The sequence below is a fragment of the Pongo abelii genome, chromosome 9, assembly GCF_028885655.2.
Source record: "Pongo abelii isolate AG06213 chromosome 9, NHGRI_mPonAbe1-v2.0_pri, whole genome shotgun sequence".
NCBI classification, from domain to species: domain Eukaryota; kingdom Metazoa; phylum Chordata; class Mammalia; order Primates; family Hominidae; genus Pongo; species Pongo abelii.
Genome location: NC_071994.2, coordinates 77,247,664 through 77,272,570, shown reverse-complemented (window position 1 = coordinate 77,272,570; position 24,907 = coordinate 77,247,664). Strand labels below are relative to the sequence as shown.

The following is a 24,907-nucleotide window of genomic DNA, read 5'->3' as shown; positions in this document are numbered from 1 at the left end:
CTGGGATTTGCCAGCACTTAGAGGATAATTGAAGCTACAGACCCACCATACCTGTATATTCAAGGCCCTCCTCAGTCCCCTACCTGCTCTGGGAAGCCATTCCTGACCCCTACCCCACTGCAAGGCTAGCTTAGGGCCCCCTTCAGCTCCCTCTGCTTCCCTGTGGTGGTGTGTTGTCAGTTTCTGCCACCTGCCCCCTGCCTGCCCCCTGCCTGCCCCCAGATGGCGAGCTCCTGAGGGCAGGGACCACATTCATCCCTGCTTCCCCAGAGCCCAGCACAGGCTGTGGCTCAGAGAGGCATTTCAGCAGCTTGATTGGAGTGGGCTGCCAGAGAGGGAAATGAGATTCCTGTCCCAGAAGGCATGAGAGCCAGGGCTCTACAGCCAGAGGGTGAGAGAGAGCCCTCCATTCAGCAGGTGTCCTCTGGAGTCTTTTCCAGGATCTGAGTCACCTCCCCAAGGGAGGAGGAAGTGTTTTCACCTATCCCTGAGTCCATGGTCACTCTGTGGCCTCCTTCTCCAGAGAGGTTTTTGGAGGCTGTGCTGAGCTCAGCAGAATGCCCTACTCCTGCCACCATCCTCTTTGGCCCTGGAGCTGTGACCCAAGCATAGATACCTTGCTAGAGTTTAGCAGAAGCTGCTGAGGTGGCTCTGGTCTGGGCTGTTAGGGTTGGCTGCTTGCCCTGCCTAGCCTCCTAGACCTCAGCCTTGGCCTGGGCCCTCCTCCTCCCTGGCTGCCTCTACTTTACCCACTGCATCTCTTACTGCAGCGGCTTAGCTACCTGAGCCAAAGTGAGCCTCAGCCTGGGGATTCTAGGGGCTCAGCAGGGAGTGTACTGGGAAGGAAAAGGAGAGGGAGGAGCTTGGTGAAGAAGCTGGGAGGGCAGAGGGAAGGGAAGAGGTTTGGGGAGAGGAGAAAGAGACACAGAAAGCACTGGGCTGGGTGGCCTATGAGGTTACTAGCTCCTCAGTTTTTTGCCCAGGAAAAAACTGAGAAGAGAGGGGGCCTGACTTTCTAGAGGGGCACCAAGAATCCTCCTTGCACTTGGAAGGGTGAGAAAGGCCGAGCAAGGCAGAGGGCCCTGGAGGCCAGGGGAGATCACGACAGTACAGGGAAGAAAGGGCTGGGGGCTTGCCACTCAGACAAGAAAGATACAGAAGACACCAGGGAGAGGCCCACAATTCACACAACTGAGCAGCCCTGCCCCATTTGTAGAGGAAGGTGAACCTTGAAGCCTGGGAAATGAGAGATGAAACCAGCAGAGAGGAGGATTCCAGCTACCAGAGCTGAAGTCCTCATAGTGCAGAAGGGCTTGATAACATACACATTGTTACAAGACATGGGCACACTGGGCTCTTCCCACCCTGGTTCTGAGTGGTCGGCCGGAGATAACCGTGGTAACTGTGCCCTCATGCTGGCCACACCAGCTCGGATAGTGAATGCTGCAGGAACTGCCAGGCTGTCCCAGAAAACACAGAACTACCTATGCTTCCAACCATGATAGGATAGGACTATGAGAACTTGAAAGGACCAAGACACGTCAGTACCATCACTAGGGTAATATCTTATTTATGCTTGTTTATTTTTCTTTTTCTTTGTTTTTTTTTTTTTTTTTTTTCTCGAGCCAAGATTCTGGCTGTGTCGCCCAGGCTGGAATGCAGTGGCGAGATCTCAGCTCACTGTAACCTCCGCCTCCTGGGCTCGAGCCATCCTCCCACTTCAGCCTCCCGAGTAGCTGGGATTACAGGCATTCGTTACCACATCTGGCTAGTTTTTGTATTTTGTACAGAGACAGAGTTTTACCACGTTGGTCAGACTGATCTCGAACTCCTGGACTCAGGCAATTCACCCACTTCGGCCTCCCAAAGTGCTGAAATTACAGGAGTGAATCACCATGCCCGGCCTATGCTTGTTTTTAAAATAAAATGTATTTTACTTTTTTTTTTTTTTGGTGTGAAAATTTGAAAAACAGAAATTGAAAGAAAAATAATTATGCTCATAGTCCCACCATCTAGAGACTTTTTTTGACGGACATCTTTCCAGTCTTTTTTCTATGCATATTTTCTTCATAATTATTATAACACTGCAATAATCCTTAAAATGGTTTTACAGCTGGGCACAGTGGCTCACGCCTGTAATGTTAGCACTTTGGGAAGCCATGGCTGGAGGATTGCTTGAGCCCAGGAGTTCAAGATCGGCCTGGGCAACATAATGAGACCTTATTTCCACAGGAAATAAATAAAAATTAGGCCAGGCGCGGTGGCTCATGCCTGTAATCCCAGCACTTTGGGAGGCCGAGGCGGGCAGATTGCCTGAGCTCAGGAGTTCGCAACCAGCTTGGGCAACACGGTGAAACCCCGTCTCTACTAAAATAAAAAAAATTAGCCGGGCATGGCGGCAGGTGCCTGTAGTCCCAGCTACCTGGGAGGCTGAGGCAGGAGAATTGCTTGAACCCTGGGAGGCGGAGATTGCAGTGAGCCAAGATCGCACCACCACACTCCAGCCTGGGCAACAGAGCGAGACTCTGTTTCAAAAAATATATACATATATATATTAGCCAGGCATGGTGGCATGTTCCTGTAGTCCCACCTACTTGGGAGGCTGAGGTGGGAGGGTCACTTGAGCCTGGGAGGTCAAGGCTCCAGTGGGTCGTGATCATACCACTGCACTCCAGCCTGGATGACAGTGTGAGACTCTGTCGCAAAAAATAACCCAAACAAACAAACAACAAACAAAAAACTGTTTTTTAGCTGGGGTGTAGTGGCATGGGCCTGTAGTCCCAGCTACTTGGGAGGCTGAGGTGGGAGGATCACTTGAGCCCAGGAGTTTAAGGCTGCAGAGAGTCGTGATTGCACCACTCACTCCAGCTTGGGTGACAGAGTGAGAACCTGTCTCAAAACAAACAAACAAAAAAACAAAACAAAAACAGTTTTACATTATTTTTATTTGTGATTATTAAGGTAAAGTATGCTTTTTTTTTTTTTACAGGAAAGTACAGAAAAACATTAGAAAGCTAGAAAAATATATTACTCATGATCCCATCAATCATTGTGTGAAGACATTGGAATATTTATTTCCAGTAATTTTTTTTTTGTGCCCCACACTTTTTTTTTTAATGTGTACAAGTGCTTTGTGTTTACAATTTGGGAGGCAGCATAATGTGTTTATGAATAACACCAACAAAACCCACCAGTTTTTGAGTCCTGGCTTCATCACCTACTAGCTGAGTGACTTTGAGAAATTTATTTCACCTTTATTAACCTCAGTTTCCTCAGCTGTAGAATGGGACCAAGCATCATCTAGCTGATAAGAGTTGCCTTGAAAATTTGTGTATATACTATGAAGCCATAAAAAAGAACAAGATGTCCTTTGCGGGAACATGGATGGAACTGGAAGCCATCATTCTTAACAAACTAACAAAGGAACAGAAAACCGACTACCACACGTTCTCACTTATAAGTGGGAGCTAAATGATGAGAATGCATGAATACATAAAGAGGAACAATACACACTGCAGCCCATTGGAGGATGGAGGGTGAGAGGAGGGAGAAGATCGGAAAAATAACTAATGGGTACTAGGCTCAATACCTGGGTGATGAAATAATCTGTACAACAAACCCCCATGACACAAGTTTACCTATGTAACAAACCTGCACATGTAGCCCTGAACTTAAAAGTAAAAAATAAATAAATAAATAAAAATTAAAAAAATTGTGGATATAAAACTCCAGGCAAGGCAGAGGCCTTGGAGCCCTATACAGCGCTGGGCCTTTACTGTAAAAAAAAACAAAATCAAAAACGAACAAAAAAACCTCCTGGCAATAGGAGCACTTAGTGGGTCCTCAGTAAAGGTGCAGTGGACATTTGTCACATTTTTTTTTTTTTTTTTTTTTTTGCTGCGTAGGACTAATCCGTTGCTTTGTATTTTGAGTAAATCTCCCACTAGGTGAGCCTTTATGGAAACTAGGATCCCATCTCCCCCTTCAAAGTCAAACGTGGCCAGATACTCTTTCCCTTCCACTCCCTGGCAATTTGGCCAACAGGGCGCCTGGCTCAGGATTTGATGTGAGAATTGGTGAGGCTGGGAGGAAGCTTCATTAGAACTCATTGTGTTTGTCTCATGCCACAGTCTGGGTATGCAGTGGGGTGATGTTCAGAGGCCAAGATCATGCTGTTGGAGACATTGGAATCAGCTGTTCCTATGTTATGAACTTGACTGTGAATTCAGCTGTTCATTCATCTCCAGCTTTCCCATCCATTCTGAGCTGCCTGGTGGAACTTTCAATAGGTTTTTTCTGCTTTGTTTAACCTGAGTCAGTTTCTGTTGCTTGCACTACAAAGGTTAGTTTTTAGCTACATATTTATTTATTTATTTATTTTGTAGAGACAGGGTCTCACTGTGTTGCCTAGGTTGGTCTCAAATTCCTGGGCTCAAGCAATCCTCCTGCCTTGGCCTCCCAAAGTGTTGGGATTACAGGCATGAATCACCATGCCCAGCCAAGGTCAGTTCTTAAATCTTTCCAATAATCAAGTAAATTTGAAGCATTAGCTTCAATTTCCAGCCCAAGTTTTCATGCAGAAAGGTCCTGGGGGATATGCTAGAAGTACCATTCTCTGTGCTGGCCTTCTGGACAAAGAACAGGGTGACCCTCAGATCTTTGCCTCCCTGCTTGGCCCAGAGCCAGCCCAGAAAGGGGAGGTTCTCAGAGAGGGCTGCTGATAGAAAGAGTAGAGGAGGGACGGGAGAGAGTACAAAGAAGATTTCCATGTGATGAAGAAAGCTCCTGAAGGCAGCTTATGTGTGGTACATTTGAATTCCTAAGGCTCTTGGGCCTCTACCCAATGAATCCTGATTCCAGCAGCCTGAAACAGTTCCAACTCATTTTCTCTTTCTGATCTCACATTCTCCCGTGTTTCCCAAGGATGGCACTGCCCAAGATAGAAATCCTGAGTGCCATCCAGGACACTTCCCTTGATCTCTTTTCCCCAGCATCCAGCAGTCCTGGTGAGTCCACCCACTAAACACCTCTCAATCCATGTCTTGCCCCTACCCCCAGGGTTCCAGTTTATCCTCTCATCTGTCTGCATTTCTTCCCAAGGCCCTGGATTACCATCAGATGTATCCTTGGGAGGCCAGGTAGTTGTCAGGGGCAGGCCCCCAGAGGTCAGCTCCCCTCTGAGCAGGAAGACTGCTTGTCTGGATATCTCAGTCCTTAGGCAAAGGGCTGTAGGCAGGTCTAGCCAACAATTGGAGCCCCAGAAATACCATGTCTGGCCTGAATCCCACTTGGAGCCAAGTTGGTACTAACCAGCTTAAAAAGAGGGAATATTTGTGTGTCCTTCTAGAGCCCCCATGGGTGGAGGGCCTGAGTCAGGTTCATCTCTGCTCCCCCACTCTCACTCCACCCCAGTTCCAGCATGGGGCATGGCCTGCCATTAGTGCTCAGAAAGTGTGGATTGACAGTCTGGGATCATTGCCTCAATCCTTTCGTGGCATCCCATCAAAAGGAGACCTCAGCCTGCCTACCTCTCTTACCTTGCACCCCCCATCCCTACCTCACTCTCCAGGCTCCATCCACAAGACTCGTTCATAGTTCTCTGAATGCATGCCAACCCACCTCACCCACCATGCCATTGTACGTGCTTTTCCCTCCACCTAAAGCCCTCCCTCAACCAGGGAAGCCTGATGAACTCCCACGAATCCATCCTTCCTTTAAGGCCCAGGGAGTGCAAGCGCTGCCTCCTCTGGGAAGCCTTCTGGAACTGGCCTTGGGAGGCCTCCCTCCCTTGTGCTGTCTCCATGCCTGCCCATGCAGAACTCTGTTTGCCACTTGGCACGGAGTGTTGTGAGTATGTGTCCCCCCATGAAGCAGTACCCCTGAAGGAACCAGGTTTGTTTCCTTCTGTACCTCCAGGGCCTAGCTGGTACCTAGCCTGGAAGGAATGCCAGGACATGGTAGTTCCTCTTCACTCATACCTACTTTTTGAAGGCAGGTGATGCAGCTAGAGAGGTTGCAGGGCCTTGAATGCCAGGCTAAGGAGAGAGGCTTGGCTAGATTTGCATTGTTCAATGATACTGGTGGCTGGGACACTCTCATTTGGGGACTGGACAGTGATTTTTCCATTTTGGACCTCTTCCAACTCAGAGGACAGGGATTAGTTCCTTAGCAGGAAGATACAAGATGAGCCTGGGCTCATAACTCCCTCCTGTCCTGGACTCCCTTTCTTCTTCTGCATTCACTCTCAAGTCCCAGAGTCCCTCTCTAAAGGCCTGGGGTCTGGAATCCACCCCCACTACTCAAGGACCAAGTCCAAACCTCAATCCCCAGTTATGTAAGTGAATTATCTGCTGTCCCCAACCAGCGCCAGCCAGATCTCCTCCTCCTCCTAATTGATTTAATCTTCTCATACCAGAGAGTGGGGCCGGGTTTGGGGAGATGGTGTTGATCAGAAGCCAACACATCAGTGACGTAGACTCATTAATTACAGAGAATCTGGGTCATGGATTGGCTCTTAGTGCCTCTGATCCTCCTCCTCCCTAGTCATTTGGGTCTTTGAAAGGACATTTTCAGAACTCCTCATTCCTCAAGCCCCTGTCCTACATATAGAGAAAGACAAGAGTCCCTAAGACCCTGTCTGTCTCTTAGATCCCCCTAACCCTTAGCTATGAACAGAACTTCCCTGCATTCCAGTTCTGAGCACAGGACATAGATAAACCTAATTCATTGAAAAATGAAGAGATGAACAAATTATTTAACTTTAGCTGGGAAGAGACCTTAATTTACTTTCCACACCAAGCCTGCCTCTACTTTGGAGCTTCCTTGATAGAGGATGCCCAGGCCCTATTTGTACACCCTCAGGATTAGGGAGCTCACTGCCCTGGGATAGTCCTTCCCTTATGTGATGACTCCACCTAGGAGAAAGTCCTTTTTCACATGGGGCTGGGACACCAGCCTGGTGACTTCCCCTAGGACCCAGCTCTGCTGCTGAGGACATAGGGCATGCCCCAGGACAGCCAGCCAGATCCTGGGACACAGTTGTTGCCACTACCGAGTTGGCTCTTCTCCAGGCTGAACACTTAGGGTTCTTTCACTGGTTCCTCATTTGGTGGACTTAATAGATTACTCCCTACTGTATCTCCTATGTGCACATCTTAGTTCATTTTTGTGCTACTGTAACAGAATAACTGAGACTAAGCAATTTATAAGGAACAGAGATTTATTTCTTACACTTCTGGAAGTCTAAGATTGAGGGGTCCACATCTGGTGAGGGCCTTTGTGCAGCGTGATCCCACGGCAGAGGGGGGAAGGGCAAGAGAGGGTGTGTGTGTGAGACAGAAAGAGAGATAGAGAGAGGAAGAGAGAGAGAGAGTGAGCAAGAGAGGGCTTGCTTTTATAACAAATCTACTCTTGCAATAATGAACCCATTTCCATGATAGCCATATTCATTCATTCATGAGGGCAGAGCCGTTATGAACTAATCCCCTCTTAAAGGCCCCACCTCTCAACACTGTTGCATTGGAAATTCAGTTTCTAACACATGAACTTTGGGGGGGACACCATAGCAATGCACAAGCTATGGATGGCATCATCTCTTCAGAGGTACAGAGCGGAGCACAGACTCCAGGGAAGTGTGAACAGCTCAGGGCAGGATAGAATCATCACTCTTTTTGGTCTTGTTATTAGATTTCCATTGATACAGCCTGAAATCGCCTGAGATCTTTGGGGGTGTTAACACACTTTGACTCAGCTTAAGCACAGAGTCAGCTAACCCCTGTAGTAATTTTTCTGGCACCAGCAATGGAAAGTTTCTATGAAAAACATATTAGGAACATCTCCATGTCCCCCCAACAAATAATTCTTCTCTCCACCTACTCTGACATTTATCTTTCCATACAATGATGCAATTATTCATCTACTTGTTTGCCTATGCAACTACCCAACCATATATATATGCAGGTTTGTTACACAGACAAATATGTGCCATGGTGGTTTGTTGCAACCTATCAACCCATCACCTAGGTATTATGCACCATATGCATTAGCTATTTATCTTGATGCTCTCTGTTCCCCCACTCCCCAACAGGTCCCAGTGTGTGTTGTTCCCCTCCCTGTGTCCATGTGTTCTCATTGTCTAGCTCCCACTTATAAGTGAGAATATGCATTAACCACTATATATTAACCCATACATTTACCAGCCCAACTAACCTCCCACATTCCCTTCCATTCATCTGTCCATAGAGTACTCATTCACCTGTCCAACTACCCACTCATCCACAAACCCACTTACATTTAATCAATTTTCTACCCTCCTAACCAATGATATACTTCCCTATCTGTTCATCCATCCATTCACCCACCCACTCACTCATCCACATATTCATCCCTTCATCTACCCTCTTTCCTAGTCACCCATACATCTGTATTCATCATCCATCCATCCTTCCATCCATTTTTTTTTTTTAGACAGTTTCGCTCTTGTTGCCCAAGTTGGAGTGCAGTGGCATGATCTCAGCTCACTGCAACCTCCGCCTCCCAGGTTTGAGTGACTCTTCTGCCTCAGCCTCTCAAGTAGCTGGGATTACAGGCATGCGCCATCACGTCCGGCTAATTTTTTGTATTTTTAGTAGAGACGGGGTTTCATCATGTTAGCCAGGCTGGTCTCGAGCTCCTGAACTCAGGTGATCCACCCACCTCAGCCTCCCACAGTGGTGTGATTACAGACATGAGCCATCATGCCCAGCCCATCTATCCATTTTTTACTGAGATTCTATGGCATGTCGAATCTTGTGTTGAGTATTTTGTGCTCTCTCTCTCTCTCTCTCTTTCCTTTTCTTAGGTGAAGGAATAGGAGCAGATAAGGCAAATGGTGTGAAATACTATAAAATAGGAACAAAGAAAATGCTTTGGAGATTTGGAGGAGGAAGTGGCTTCTGGATGAGGTTATGGATGCCTTCCTGTCAGGAGAGACATTTGGTTTGGGCCTTGACAAAACAGCAGTATTTGGATATACACGGGTACATTGGAAGTCATTCCAAGTAGAAGAAGCAAAACATCAAAGACATAGTGCCTAGAGAACAGCATTCATATCTTATGCTTTATATCCCTCCTAAAGTGCCTAGTAGAGAGCTGGGCACACTTCAGCAACCTAATACATACTTGCTGATTCATATTATCTCTCTCTCTCTCCTTCTCTGACAGGGGCACCACCAACACTTAATTAAGGTAAGAATTCACACTTTCTTTTTAAAAGATTCAAGAGCTGCCTTACTAGATGGCCTTGGGCAAGTCACAAAACCTTTCTGGGATTCTCTGAGTGTGGGGTTGATTTTCTGTCTCTATCAGGTGATCCTTTCCCCATAATCTTAATTATTTATGCCATGCTCTCTGTTCTCTTCAGAGAGATTGGCATTTACATATATGTTAAATGTTATTTTCTTTTGCTAACACCAATTAATGCAATCCTGTCTGTTTTTAACTTCCTTAGCCTCCATCTTCAGGCAAGAAAGTCTGTGATATGAATGAAGGGGTAAGTTTGTGGAAATTGCACTGGGGTAGAAGCCAGGAGCCATGAATTAAAGTCTGCTTTGCCATAAGCTTGCTGTGTGACCTTGGGCAAGTTCCTTTCCCCCTCTGTTTTAAAGATTTTTCCACCATAGCACATTAGCACTGAACTCAGCATCTGATATTATCTAGACCAATATACATCTTGCAAATGGAAAAACAGGCTCAGAAAGAAAGGGCACATGACCTGCCTAGATCATATCTGGATTAGTGGCAAAGCTAGGACTAAACTAAACTTCCTGACTTCCAGTTTAGGGATTTCTCTACCCAAACACCACATATCAGCCTTCATTCACAGCCTCTGTATATCTCAGAGACTGCTTCCTCTCCAACTTTCATTCCCTAGGAAGAAACGTGTGAATCTTCCAAGTGTTCTGTCTATTTTACTGATTCATGCCTGGGTGGGGGCTGGGCAGGCAGTATTTAAGAGCAAGCATTCCCAGCCTGACGGAGTTAATTATGTTCATCAGGAAGGGAGAAGAGAAAGGAACAAGGCGCTCTGGTTATCTACTGGGCTTTAATCAAATTGAGAAGAGAGGAAATCCATCACCCAGAGGCTAAGGGAGGTGGAGAGCTCGGCTTCCGCTGGCTCCGCGTCCTGTAATGGGTTGGGCGCTGTCCAAGGTGCTGACATCTTCACTTACTGCTCCGAGTTGCTGGGAGGAGCTGGGAGAGGCCCCCTCCTGGCCAAGGGACGGTAGCTCTTAGAAGAGGGTCTAGGAGAGACCAAGAGAGGGTCTGGACATGTTGGGAGAGGCTCGAGTTTCTATTCTGCCTCCTGAACCTTTCCTTTTCCATATATTTGTCTATCTGCTTTAAGAAAAATACTTTTTCCTATGGCCAGAGTCTTGGGCTGGGATAGAGGGAGGGAATACACAGAGAAGGCAGAGCCCTAGACTCCTTGCTGTCAGGGAGAGGGTCCCCAGCCAGAGGGTGGAGGCACAGTCCTTAAGGGACTTCCGTATCTTTTTTTTTTTTTTTTTTTTTTTTTTTAGACTGGAGTGCAGTGGCGCGATCTCGGCTCACTGCAACATCTGCATCCCGTGTTTAAGTGATTCTCCTGCCTCAGCCTCCAGAGTAGCTGGGACTACAGGCACGCACCACCATGCCTGGCTAATTTTTTGTATTTTAGTAGAGACGGGGTTTCACCATGTTGGCCACGATGGTCTCGATCTCCTCACCTCAGGTGATCTGCCTGCCTCAGCCTCCCAAAGCGCTGGGATTACAGGCCGGAGCCACTGCGCCTAGCTGAGGACTTCCATATCTTAAAGGGGAGGTGTGGCTTCTGCTTTTGTGAAATCGTTAGTCCAATGGCAGAGACATATACTTGCCTTCGGGAATTTGTTGATCTGATAGAGGAACATCACTGTGCCTCTAGCTCTACTCAAGTATGATACAAGGGAACATTGGCCCATGTCTACATGGAGCCTCCAGTCTGATGGAGAAGACATGGTCTTCCTCTGTAAAATTCCCAGTCTGGTTGAGGAGACAAACTCTTGATTCAGGGGGAAATCTCACATATAATCAGGGAGACAGGATAGACAGACAAGTTACGGGTCTGTACAATAACCAACCAAGGAACTCAGATCTTCACATTTCACACTCAAATTGAGGTTGTTGGTGTTAGAGATTTAGTGTCAACCATGGAAGGCTTCCTGGAAGAGGTACCTTTGAGTTGGGTTAACAGGAAAGCAAGAGACATGTGTTTCTAGACCTTAGGCCACATGAGAACCATAACCATGTCTTCCCTTTTTTTATATCACTTTTGAAATAAGTATAAGCCTGGCCACAGTGAAGACTCTTGTTTAATAAACAGTAGCCAGCAGGTAGAGAGTAATGTACCTCTTTCGTAGGCTGGGAGACAGCGGAGTGTGGATGGGATCAGAATTGGGGAGGAGGGTTGGTTGGAATGGAGAGCTTGAGGCTGGGGTGGAAGGATGATGGTGGAATGACAGAGTGGGCAGAAGGAAGAGCCCAATGTGTGTCCAGGCCACTGAACCACAGCATTTGGAGCAACTCCCTTGTATTTCTGGAGCTGGTGACAGACACTTTATTGACTTGAATTGTTAAAGCTAAAGACTATTAAATTATAAAAATAATAGGCTTCTCAGCTTCTAGAGCCACACAATTATGGAAAGTTCTAGTATTAAAATCATAGCATCTTAGCAGGGAAGAATCACAGAAATTATAGAACGGTAAAATATTAGAGCCAGAGAGCCAAAACTCCATATTAGACAATTTTAAAATCTAAGAATCTCAGTGTTAAAAAGGAAAAAAAGAACCCAATAATTTATTGATCCTGTCTATTTGCACTGGTCATGATGTTAGGAGTAATCTCATATGTTATCCCATTTAATTCCTACCACAAGTCTAATGCCATTCAGTCCCATACCTGCTCAAACCTTTGTCAGTAATACTGCATTATCAAACACAAGCTTGCATAACCTTTATGACATGGGAGTCATCACATCTGGGCATAGCTCTGCCCCCTGCCAAATGGTGCTAGAAAGTTTTCCCTTATATAAGTTGCACTCTATCTCCCTGTCGTGCTCCCACACTGGTCCAGTTCATGTCCTCTGAGCTATCCCGAGTAAGTCTAATCTTCTGCTCACATGACAGCTTTTCAGATGTCTAAAGACAGCCCTTATTTCTTTCTTCTCTAGGCTAAGCTGGCTTGTTGATCATGTAGCTCGAAATGGGACAGCAAATGAAAGAATATTTGAGCTTAAGAGGCCCTTAGAGGTCACCTTGTCTGGATACTTCCTTTTACTGCTAGGCAATATGGCTTTATAGTCAGGATCCTGGACTTCATGTTTCTGGGCCTCAGTCTCCTTATCCCTAAAATAAAGATAATAGTAATACTGACATAACAGAGGTGTTGTGAAGATTGAATGAGATGATGCAAGGGAAGATCTTAGAAGAGCACTGGGCACACAGTAAACAGCCAATAAATATTAGCTGTAATCATTGGAGGCCCAGAGGCGGAAGGGACTTGCTCAAGATTACACAGCAACTTAGAGGCAGAGCTGGGGTTAGACCAAGGAGGCCTGCCTCCCAGCCTGGGCCCTTTCCCATTCCACTCTTCCCTCTGTCTTCCTCAGAAAAAGAAAATAGTCCCAGAGGGAACCACGATACTTTTCTCACTGAATCATTTAGGATGCAAGGAAAGAGGTCACCTGCTTTAGAGTGGCTTAAACTTTTTGTTTCTTAATGAGGCCAGAAGAAGTTGGTACCAGGATTGGTCTGCTGATTCAACAATGTCTTTGATGACCGAGGCATTTCCCATTCTGAGCCTCAAGGGTGACTACCCCTGTAATTGCAAGATGACTGAGTGCCATCAGGAACCATGTCCTCCCAAGCAGGGAGAAAGGGCATGATAGCAAAAAGGGTATTCTCCCTTCACATCATTCTGTTATCCAGGAGAGAAGCTTTCCCAGCAGACTATCCCCAAACATGTCATTGACTAAGACGAGGTCACATGTCTACTCTTGGACCACTCTCTGGCAAAGGGGAAGGCATTTCCATTGCTGCCTTGGATCATCCCTGTGGCTGAGCACCTTGCTACCAGAATGAAGAAGAGAGCATTTGCCATGGGAAGGCAACCAATACCACCTGCCATACTCACCTTCTGTTTTCTCTCTGGATTGCCCTCCTACCTCCTCTCCACCTCTGCCAGGAAGTCTTCCCTGGTTGCCAGGGCCTTGTCCAGCACACCCTCTTCTAATGTAATTGAACATTGTTTAGTTTAGTTCAAGTTACATTTCACTTTGCCGAAGATTTCTCACCTTATCATGTCCAGATCTTATCTTCTCAACCAGGCTGTGATAGGTCATTGCAAGAGTTATAGCAGCGACTAATGAATAAGTACCTACTGTGTGTCAGGCACTGGTCTGAGTGCTTGTTGTAGCCAGCTTCCAAATGGCTCCCAATGATCCATACCCCCTGGTATTCATGCCCTTTTGTATTCACCTCCCACATTATACCAGGGTTTGTCTACGTGACCAAGAGAATATGGCAAAAGTTACGGTATGTTGCTTCCAATATTAGATCATTAAAGACACGTGGAATCAAAGCTTTTGGTCAACTGCCAACAAGGTACAGAGGCCCAACAGCAATCATCGAATGAGCTTAGAAGTGGATCCTCTCACCCCAGTTGAGCCTTCTGATGACTGCAGCTCTGGCTGATGCTTGACTACAACTTCATCAGAAATCCTCATGAAGATCCAGCACCTTCCAGTTAGCCCATCTGTGGGTTCTTGACCCTCAGAAATTCTATGAGATAATAAATATTTGTTGTTTTAAGTTGCTAAACTTTGGGAAAATTTGTTTTTTGGTTTTTGGGGGTTTTTTGAGGCAGGGCCTTGCTCTGTTACCCAGATTGGAATGCAGTGGTACAATCACTGCTCACTGCAGTCTTGACTTCCTGGGCTCAAGCAATCCTCCCACCTAAATCTCACAAGTAGCTGAAACTACAGGTGTGGGTGCTACCACCCTTGGCTAAGTTTCTTTTTTATTATTATTATTATTTGGAGAGATGGGGTCTCACTATGTTGCCCAGGCTGGTCTCAAACTCTGGGGCTCAAGTGATCCTCCTGCCTCAGCCTCTCAAATAGCTGGGATCACAGGTGTGAGCCACTGTGTCAGCCAGGAAATTTATTACTCAGTAGTAGATTACTATATTGCTACTTTATCACATTAAATCCTCTCAACAATTCTGATAGGTGAAGCTTATTTCTCCCTTTTACAGATGAGAAAACCAAGGCTCAGATGAGTGCAGTGACTTCCCATGCCTGGTAAGTGGCAGAGCTTGGATTGGCCTTCCTGTCTGTTGGATTCCAAAGCAGAGGGACCTGGGTTCTGTTTTCCCAGCTGGAATGTCCCCAGCTGCAGGATGAAGGCTGAGGAAATGAGGACATAAAAAGGAAACCTCTTTCTCTGATGTGTTTTCTCTCCTCCCCCGTTTTTTTCATCCCAACCACATTAGTCAGCACTTACTACATCTATTGTATATATGTGATTCAGGGACAAGTAGGTTTATTAGCAACAACATGGGAGTCTTAGGAAGGGGATACCTGGGCTCTCGAGTGACCTTGGGCAAGTTTCTGCGCTTTTCTGGGCCTCAGTTTCTTTACCTATTACATGGCAATAATAATCCCTTTCCTGCTTTCTTCACCAGGAAACCATGAGGACGGGGTGTAAAGGGACTGTGTAAAATGTGAAATGTAGTAAACACAAAAGGGTTTGTTTGGACTAAGGAGCACTCCTGACCTAGTGCTCAGACCTGTACAGCCACCTCTGTACAGAGGTGAGGGCTCCCTCTCCTCTCTCACCTGGGGCTAGGTTTGGGAGGTGGACAACACTGAGTGGCATTGAGAGCATCAACCCACTTCTTCAGCCTCACCCTCCCCATGCCTTCTCTCTTAGGCCATGCTGCAGCCCTGCTAAACTAGTGAAAATACCCCAAGCCTGCCAGGAGGTTTCTGTCTACTTTGTGCAGTTTCTTCTGCCTTGACACCCTTCCCAACTTCTCCTCCTGGTGCATTCCCACTTGTCTTTCAAAACTGACCTTAGATGTCCCACTTCTAGGATGCCTCTCCTGACCCGGCTGTAGTCCTCCTACTTCTCTGGATTGTTGCACCCGCCCCCTGCCTGAGCTCTTGGCCTTCAGCTTCTCTTTTCCACTTGAAGCCCCCATGGTGCAACCAGCGGCCTTTCCAAAATACAAATCTTGTCATGTCACTCCCTGCTTAAAATAACTGGCCAATGGAATAATCCATCAATGCTTCAGGGGTTCCTCCTTGCCCTCAGGAAAGCATCCACACCTTCAGCTGGGTCTCCATGCTTGGTCCCTGCTGGTCTTTCCAGCCTCTGCTCTCTTCTTTCTCCTGATTGCCCTGCACATGCAGTGCCCTCCAGCCACATTGCTCTTGTCACTGTATCTCAGACACACCTCTCTCTATCTTTGCTCGTCCTGTTGTTTTTCCTACCCATTTCCACCTTGTCCACTTGAGGAAGTCCTGCCTAATCCTTAACACCAGGTCTGATATAACCTCTTGGAAGCCTTCCCTATTGGCCCCAGGAAGAGTCCTTAGCTTCCTCTTCTTCCCTCTCCTGTATGACTACTCATGCTTTTGTTACTGTTTGTCAGCTTGTCTGTTTACACTGAGAGTTTCCTGAGTAGAGACTGTATCTGACATGTGGTTGTGTCTCCAGCAGTGCCAGGAGGAGGGCACAGAGCAGACATGTAGGCTATGTTGCTCATGTGAGTGGTTGAATGAATGAAGGAAGGAAGGGTGAATGAATCCAACCTTGAACCATCACTTCTTGGCCAGACCCAGAACTGCTGTTTCCCAGGGTAAGCCCATTTGATAGCCAAAGGGGAAGTAGAAGGGAGGGACTGCTCTAGGAGGGAGAAAGAAAATCAATAAAAATGTAAATCTGGTCGAGAAAAGCTGTCCCAAGCTGGCTGTGGGGAGAGATAAGACTGGGCTGGCTGAGCCCTGGCTGACAGTGGAGGAGAGATTGGGGACAACGGAGCTGTGGCCAGGGTAGGGCAGAGGAGGTGTGTTCCTCCCTCTGTTGTTACTTCCCCCTCCCACCGAGATGCTCTATGTGCTTATGAAATTTTTTCAGGGACAGAAGGGGAAGGGAGCTTACAAATCCTGATCATCAGGTGTGGTGCCTGTGAGCAGGTACATGATCTTACCCGGTCCTCACAGCTTCTGGGAGATAGGAGCCAGGCATGCTCAACCTCACTTGCAAGTGAGCAAACTGAGGTGCAGAGAGGTTAAATCATTTGTTCATCGTCACACTGTAATAAGTAGCAGAGTCAAGATTTGATCCCAAGCCTGACTCTCTCCACAACTCTATAATCTTTTCACTCCATTAAGGGCTTTTGACTGGGGACCTGGGATTCTTAGGAGGTCTACACCCAGGCATCATATGGTCTTCAGCCTCTGAAATCATATGCACAATTGTGTATATGTCTGTGTGTGTGTTTTGTTTGATGTTTAGTGGAGAGTCTATGTCTTTGATCAGATCCCCAGAGGTGGTCTTCACTTGCCCCTCATTGCCTATACCATGTTGCCTTCCTGGAGGTGGTGGCCTTTGAGCCGGGCCTGGAAGGTTGGGTAGGACTTTATGAAGTGGGGATGGAGAGACAAGCTGTGGGATGGGGATGAAGAAGATAACCCAGGTCAGAGGGAACAGCATAAGCAAAGGTATGTGAAGAGGAAAGAATTCAACACCTCCAGGCAATGGTGAGGATGTCCATGAGTTCTCTTTCACTTATCTGCATGTCAGTCATGACCCCTGGATGCCAGCTCCTGATAGGTCATCTGCCTGCCCTAGAACTTCCCAGCATCTAGCATCCCAGACCTTCCCAGGGTCTACAAGAAAAGAAACCTAGGCATCAGGATGTCAGTTCTGGTCTGAGTACTGTCCTCTGCTGACTTTACACCAGCACAGTCTAGCAGGGAGACTTAATGTCTTCTCCTCCCAGCTTTCTGGCACAGGGTAGGAAAGTAAGCTCGCAGATGCAAATGCTTGTGGCTCTTCATTGACCAGAGGCTATATTAGGGGAGAGGACTTCCCTGGGACCCCCACAGGGCCTGGAAAACCCCTCTGGCTCTGACTTGCTCCACCCCTTGGCTCTCGACCCATTTCTCTCTTGGGTAACTCCTGAGTCTCCTCACCATGGCCAGTTTGGAAGACTTTAGGCACAAGGACCTCGTCTTTTCCTTCAGATCTTGGCTCAACCAAGAGGCGGACTCGCTGTGATGTGAATGCAGCTTGAGCGTCCAGGACTCTCCCCAGATCCAGGGAGGGCCTCAGCGATGTGTTCATGTTGTCATATTTTTGTAAAATTTGCAAAAGTAAGATACTTTAACCACAATGAAAATTACTATTTTCTTCCCACTCCAACTTCCCTTGTGTTTCAATTTTCCTTTATATGGGATAATTGGAGTGGCCGTGGGCACTTTTGGGATCTGACAAAGGGGAAGCTGAGTGGGGGACTGATTTGAGTTGGGTTCATTGGGATATGTTTATGTGGTTTTCTGAAACAGAGGATATATTAATATTTATGTGGTTCTCTGTGTATAGATAAATCATTGCTAGTAATCTCTGTGTAGAGAATAGCTTCTAGGAATTCTACGCACTGCCCAGCTTACTTGGCATGGTGATATTAAGTTGCCATATGCAGAGGTCATATCGTAATGTGAATGTGTGTCATGGCACCCAGTCCAGGAAGTATACGGGCAGTAGAGAAGAAACAGGAGAAACCAGGTTTGAAATGTACAGAGCCAGAAGCTAGTCTGTGGAAAATTCTTCTAATCATCTGGGGGAGAAAATGTGTCTTAGAGGTTATGCAGGGCAGTTAATAAAAGTATTATGCATTTTGGGGGGATTGTGTGATGTATCTGTTTTGATTTCTTTTCTCATTATAGGTAAATATAGGTACCTTGTACCTAATTTTATATTCATAATTTTGTATATTTTTCTTAAAGAGGGCTCCTCAAATTATAAAACCTTCAGTTCCCACAAGGTCTACACATCCAACCTTGGCTCCATCATTTATTTTCTGTGTGATCTTGGGGAAGTTACTTGTGCTTTCTGAGCCAGTTTCCTCTTCTATAAAATGTGAATGACAATTTGGAAAGGTGAGAATTCAGAAATCCTCGTGACCTTATTCCATTTTTGAAACCATTAGCAGAAGAAGGCACTCAGTCAAACAAAAATTAGACAAGAATATAAAGATTGGAAAAGATGTAATATACAAGCAATAATGGTGAGCAATGAATCCAGTAAAACTTAAATCTAAGTTAATGGAAATGATGTGGTTGTTGCAAACCTCTAATGCAGTTTATAAAGAAAGAATTTTTGTAATAGAAGAGACATTATGCAAGAACAAATTTAATAATAAGCCGTATCTATAATTCCAGACTTTTTTCCGTGCAAAACCTGGGAAACAAGAGGGATGAAGGAATATAAACATCCTAAAAGCCTCATATTGTTGAAGGATACTTTGCAATTCTTGGCATTGATACATACATGCTCAGATATTTGTTAAACATTTACAGATACCAACCAGCAAAATAAAAAGGGAATTGGAACTTCTGTAGCTCCCTTTTCTTTTATCATGTGGGAAAGTCTCAAAGCCCTGGCACTGGGAGCTTCTCAGAAGGCAAGGGCCACATGTGCCCCCAGCTTCCCCCCACCCCCAGCACAGGGCCAGGAAGCCACTGCTGGTGGCTCCCTGTCTGCTGCTTCCCAAGCAGCAGGTCCCAGAGAGGTGGGGTGGTAATAGGTTGGGCTGGGAGCCGATTAGCAAACTCTCTCCTCCCTGCAGGGAAATAACCAGGCCAGATAAGACTAGCCATAAAACAAAACAAGGCCTGATGTAGAAAAGGATTGGATCATAAGACCCGAGCAAGCTATAGCATCACTCATTACACAGAGCTGAGCTTTACTGCTCCCAGCTCTACAGTCCTGGGCCTGATGCCAGCCCAGGCATCAGAGAACCAGGTGCCACCCCCAAAAAACAGTGTCACAGAACTAAACATTATCCACACTGCCCCAGGTGACACAGACCCAGGCACCCAGGAGAAAATAGAGAAATTAGGATCCTAGTTACAAAGGTCACAGGGACTTTGGTGGCCCCTGGTCACGTGTGAAATCTTGGCAATGTGTAGGAATCAGTGACTGCACGCTGAGTGTGTGTTTGTCTGAAATTAGAAAATACCCAAGTGTGGGCCTGAGTCTCCCTCCCTACCCCAGGGCCCAGACTTGCCCACCCAGGGCCCTAAGGCAGGTGTTGGGCCTCACCCTCAACCGTGGCTCCCTGAGGGCAAGGGCTAGAACTTCCTGAGATGGAGAGTGAGTCTCCCCGCTTCAGCTAAGGCTTCCTGGGGCCCCCACACAGGCCTCTTGAAGGCCCTGCCAAGTCTGGGTGTCCCACACCTGAGGCCAGCTCCGTCCTCCCTGCGGGAGTTTACCCAGGGTCCAGCTCAGTGCTCTGCCTCCAGGGGGCGCCAAAGGGACACGTCTTAAAGGTTGCTGGAGTTGGGGAGGAGATCTGAGTGTACCCTGATCGCACAGATGGTCACAGCTGAGCGAGCCTGAAGGCTGGCAAGTTCATTCCCACCTGACAGGAGATGGCTAAGGCTCAAAGAGGGTGATCCAGGCGAGTGCAGACCTGCGCTGGGGCCCAGCATGGAGGACAGCCTGGCCCACTATGGCTCACTTTGCTATCCTAGGGCCCCAGGGAAAGGTATACAGTCTTTCCACCCAGGAAAGCCTGGCTGCAGGACAGCTGGCTGGCTGGGGGAAGGAGGAGGAAGACCCTCTTGCTTCAGAAATGGCCAACACAGCAAACGCCCAAACAACTCTTTGGTTCAGACTAGCAAGCAAAGGCTCAGAGAGGATAGGTGTCTTGCCTGAAGTCACACAGCAATTTAGTGGAGGAGCCAGAATGGAACACAGGGCTCTTGACACCCAATCTTGGGCAAAGGACTCAGAGGAGGTACTGCTGTGGCTGCTACTCTTGGCCAGGTGGGGCCCCAAGACAGCTCACACTCGGGAATCCTCTGGCTTCTTCCCTGGCCCCGACACTAGCAGTTGCTGCTCTACGGCAGGGCTGGATCTGCTCTCTTTGGTCCTTGCCTCTTTGTCCTGCTGCCTCAGGACAGCCAAAACTAAGGCGAAGCAGATCACAGAACCTGTTTTGAAGAAGAACTGGAGGCCGATGAACCTGGGGAAAGAATGGGGACCCTTGAACTCAAGAGCTGCCAGGCCAGGGCATGGACGTCAGCAGTCATCACTCATTGTGAAATCAGAGATACTGAGGCCTCAGGGAGACATTGACCTCTGCTGGGGCTCTTCCCTGGAGGAGGGGGAGAGGCTCTGCAGAGGAGCCCTGGGTGGGAGCAGAGGCCTTGCCATCTTCATCGCCCTGTCCTGGACTCTGCTCTGTGGCCTGGGCTGGCCCTGCCTCTCTCTGAGCCCAAGGGCTCAGGGGGCCTGACAAGTACAATTTTATATTGCCCCACCTGCCACAAGAACAAACGGATTCCCTCTCCCCTGTTTAACTATCAAAGCCCTTGTTTGACTTTTCCTCTTCTAGGAAGCCCCCTGTGGACAGTCCCAGCCCACAGGAACTGTGCCCTCCTCACCTCCTCAGAGCTGAAAGTGACCAGCTCCCTGTCCCCAGCCCTGCTAGCAAGTCCTCTCCACATCCATCCCAGGCCAGCCGCCTCTGTGCCTTCAGGTTCCTTTGAGTTCCCCTTTGTACAGATGGGAAGACTGAGCCCCAGAGAAGATAAGTCCCATGATGAGGCAGACAGAGCTGGGCCTGAAACCCAGGCCTCCTGTGTCCTAGACAGGGCTTTCTCCCCAGCCCTTCACCCTAAGTCCCTCTCGCAGCATGGCTGCTCCTCTGTTTCTCCCCAAGTTCCTGCATAGACTCTGTGGTCAACGCCCAGCTCTGCCAGTTATTAGCTGTGTGACCTTGGGCTACTTGCTTTAACTCTCACTTTCCTCATCTATAAAAGGAGGGGGGCACTGTCTAGCTTGAAGGACTGGTGAGCTGAGCACTGAATATATAATGACACCTGTCAGCTAGCAGGTAGACTTAAATGAAACCTCCCCTCCCTGCTGGTATCCTGCCTGGGACTCTGAGAGTATTTCCAGCACCCTTCCCACAAGCAGTCAAACCAGGTCTCACCGGTTTCGGAGCAGGTCATTATTGTAGTAGCGACAGACAGCTCGACGCCCACAGCTCAGGGCCCAGTGCACACAGGTGGTGTCGATGGCGCTGCCGTGGATCACGGGGCTGGGCATCCAGGCTGAGGGAGATGGTGCTCAGGGGACAAAGAAGGCCCACCGTCCTGCCCTGCCCCCTCCCTGGCACGTACAACCCCTCAGGGGCTCTGGGTTACTGGGGCCTCTTGGCTCTCTGGCCCTCAAGCCCGCCCCACCCCTGCATCCGAGGTGGCTTCCTGACGGGCTGTCTAGACTCTGCCTGTATACCCGGCTCTAGGAGAGCTGGGCCAGGTCTATCACCCCATGGGCTTGTGAGCCCTAAGATCAGGGATTGAGTTCCGCTCATGCCTGTGCCCCAGGCCTGGCACACAGTGGGCATCTGGATCCCATCACCACCACCAATGGTCCCAAGCAAGATCTTTACCCAAAATCCTCAGGAACATGAACTGGATGCCCACAGCCAAAGTCTTGTCTTCTTTCTTCACTCCTCTAACAAGCAGAGACATGGGCAACATGAGGTTGGAGGGGTTCCAGCCCCCAAGGGCCATGCATCAATGTTGAAGGGTTCTCATTATGCCCTTCTCTCCCACCACCCAGAGCCAGCCTCCCTCCCATCTGGTGATCTAGGCTGGGGGCTCAGGGACGTACCCCATCCTTTTTCAACCTGCAGAGCCTGGTCCCATATACAAGACAACACACCCACTGACCATCAGGGTCCTGTGCTGACCTCTGTATGTTTCTGGTCACAGACATCACTCTTCTTCCTCCACCCACTGGTCCCATCAAATTCTCCCCTTACTCCTACAGTTGGCAAGACCTGGAGCTGGGACAGTCAGACACTTCCCCAGCATCCCCAACCACTGTAACACCACAGCCTGCGATCCTCTGGCTCCTGCCAGACAACACCAGTGGCCGGCATTTATGGAGCGCTTACTACGGGCTCAGTAACGTTGCCTTGCAACCCCACATCACTCCTGTGAGCGAGGTGTACATTAGCCCCATTTTACAGATAAGGAGACTGACACTTAGACAGATTCAATAACTTGGCCAAGATCTCATGGCTGACAGCAGTCAGGGCCTGTATCCACGCAGCCCTGAGGCTGTGTTCTCAACTCCTTTTAGTCAGGCTGCCTGTTGGGCATCTGATTCCTCTATTTTCTCTCCCAGGCCAGCTTGTGTTCTAGATCTACATGTCTTCTAGTATTTGCAAGGGGCTCCATTTCCCTTCTAATTTCCTAGAAAGTAGATAGTGAATAAAATAATCCCAGGGGAAGGAAAATGGAAATTATCTTGCTCTGAGGTCCCTGTGATATTGTGAGATATGTATTTGGTCTTCCTGGCATACACTCCTAAAATTCTTGGAATCTTCAAAGTGAGAAGTGTCTTTTTGTATGCCAATGAGTTGATTGATGGTGAGCAGCCCCTAGGTAGCTTCAGGCTGGGGCTTGGTCACCAGAGGGACCAAGGCAGGATTAGAGGGTTGAGACTTTCAGCCCCAACCTCCAGCAAGGGGAGAGGCGCTGAAGGTTAAGGTGACTGCCAATATCCAGTGATTTAATCAATCATGCCTACATAACGAAGCTTTGGAGAGCTTCCGGATAGCGGAACACATGGAGGTCCCTGCAGGGTGCAGCCAGGGAGGGCATGAAAGTTCCTCCCCCATACCTCGCTGTATGCATCACTTCATCTGTATCCTTTCTAATATCTTTTGTAATAAACTGATAAACATTAAGTAGATGTTTTCCTGAACTCCGTGAGTCACTCTAGCAAATAAAGCAAACTCAAAGATGGGGCTGTGGAAATCCCAGCGTATGGCTGGTCGGTCAGAATCATTGGTAAAACAGCCTGGGGCTTGCGGTTGGCATGGGAAGCGGAGGAGAAGTCTTGTGGGACTGAGCGCTCAGCCTGTGGGATCTGATGCTGTCTCCAGGTAGATCGTGTCAGAATAGAATTGGAGGACGCTGGCTAGGGTCCACTGCAGAATTAATTGAGTGCCTGGTGTGTGGGAAAATACCCCCACACTTCTGGTCGCAGAAGTCTTCTGGGTTGATTGTTGAGTGAGAGAATAGAAAAACTGTTTTTCTCAGCCGAGTGTGGTGGCTCGCGCCTGTAATCCCAGCACTTTGGGAGGCCAAGGCAGGTGGATCACTGAGGTCAGGAGTTCGAGACTGGCCTGGCCAACATGGTGAAACTCCGTCTCTGCTAAAAATACAATTAGCTGGGTGTGGTGGTGGGTGCCTGTAATCCCAGCTACTAGGGAGGCTGAGGCAGGAGAATCACTTGAACCCAGGAGGAGGAGGTTGCAGTGAGCCGAGATTGTGCCATTGCACTCCAGCCTGGGCAACAGAGCAAAACTCCGTCTCAAAAAAAAAAAACCATTTTTTTCTCACTCAGTCCTCTTATCCCAGCCCTCACCCCAGGAGACCCTGACTTTGAACTCAGGTGACAATTTGTCAGGACCAGCAGGCATTCTTAGGACGAGGGCCACAAAGATCTTGGCCCAAAAGGCAGTGCTCAGCACGGGTTGGGTCCACAGCGGGCACCTAATAAGCACTTGTATGTAGCCTTGAAGCAGTATTCAGAATCATGCACCAGACTGACACAGTTTGGTTTCCTAGATGCACCTCCTGCAGCTCATCCATTGCAGGTATGATGCCCTCACCTCCAGAGGCCAGGACACGGCCCTAGGTATGTCCTCCTCTCCCCTGGACAAGTAGGAGCCTGGGCTCTGGGCCAGGGAACCAGTACTATTCCACCCAACACTTGCTATATGATGGGGGCCAGCTCCTGAACTTCTCTGAGCCTCAATTTTCTTATCTGCAAGATGGGGAGAAAACCTTGCCTCAGTAGGTTACCATGGGATGAACACAGTTAAGGCCATGTTGTGGGGACCAGGACACCCAAGTGGTCTCCTTTCTTGAACTCCGCCCTTGGAATTCCTTGTTCTGCCTGTGGTTAAGGACCTCCCGCCCCGCCCCCACCTTCACCTTAGGATGAGCATGAAGGAGGGTGTGTGGGTGAGACAGGCCAGGGCCGAGCCCAGGCTGACCAGGAGCAGGAAGGGCACCACCAGGTGGCTGCAGGTTGAGTCGCAGGATCCTGCCAGCACGGGGTTGCCCTCCGCCACACAGCTGCAGTTGGTGTAGAAAACCTGGAGTGGGAAGAGGAGGAAGAGACTTCAAGAGCCTCCAAGGGCAGGCAGCTGGCCAAGGGCTTGCAGAGGGAAGGCTTGTGAGAGGCCCAAGTCCCGCAGCCAGTTGGGGTAGAGCTGGCTGAGAGTCTGAGATCCTGACCCGTTGTCTGAGCAAAGACAGCTTGAGGAGCAGGCACCTCAAGGGCTGTCTACGCGCAAGTTGAGCCTGGGCTGACGTGGTGGGCAGGGAGAAGGAAGCAGAGAGAAAGTAGAGAAGAAGAGGGAGGGACCCAGGAGAGCATCATTCCCTCACATTCTACACATCAACTGTAAGAAAACATCCCCAGGCTGGTCACGTCCCCGGGCTGGCCCCCTGGAGTGTTTGATCCCAGCCTGCACTCACTCCCTAGGTAGCCAGGGAAACCTCCAGCCAAGGACTCTGAGAAGTGA

At 48.3% G+C, this 24,907-nt stretch overlaps 1 protein-coding gene across 2 annotated transcripts in view; it reads right to left on the bottom strand.

Annotated features, from left to right (window-relative positions):
• Positions 1-18,464: 18,464 nt before the first annotated feature.
• Positions 18,465-24,907, bottom strand: part of SLCO2B1 (solute carrier organic anion transporter family member 2B1) — a 55,573-nt gene continuing 49,130 nt past the window's right edge. For both annotated transcript variants that reach the window (NM_001132870.1, XM_024254567.2), the window contains 4 exon segments: positions 18,465-20,314; positions 21,287-21,407; positions 21,749-21,813; positions 24,312-24,475. In NM_001132870.1, coding sequence (NP_001126342.1) covers positions 20,134-20,314; positions 21,287-21,407; positions 21,749-21,813; positions 24,312-24,475 — 531 coding nt within the window. In that variant the 3' untranslated portion in view covers positions 18,465-20,133.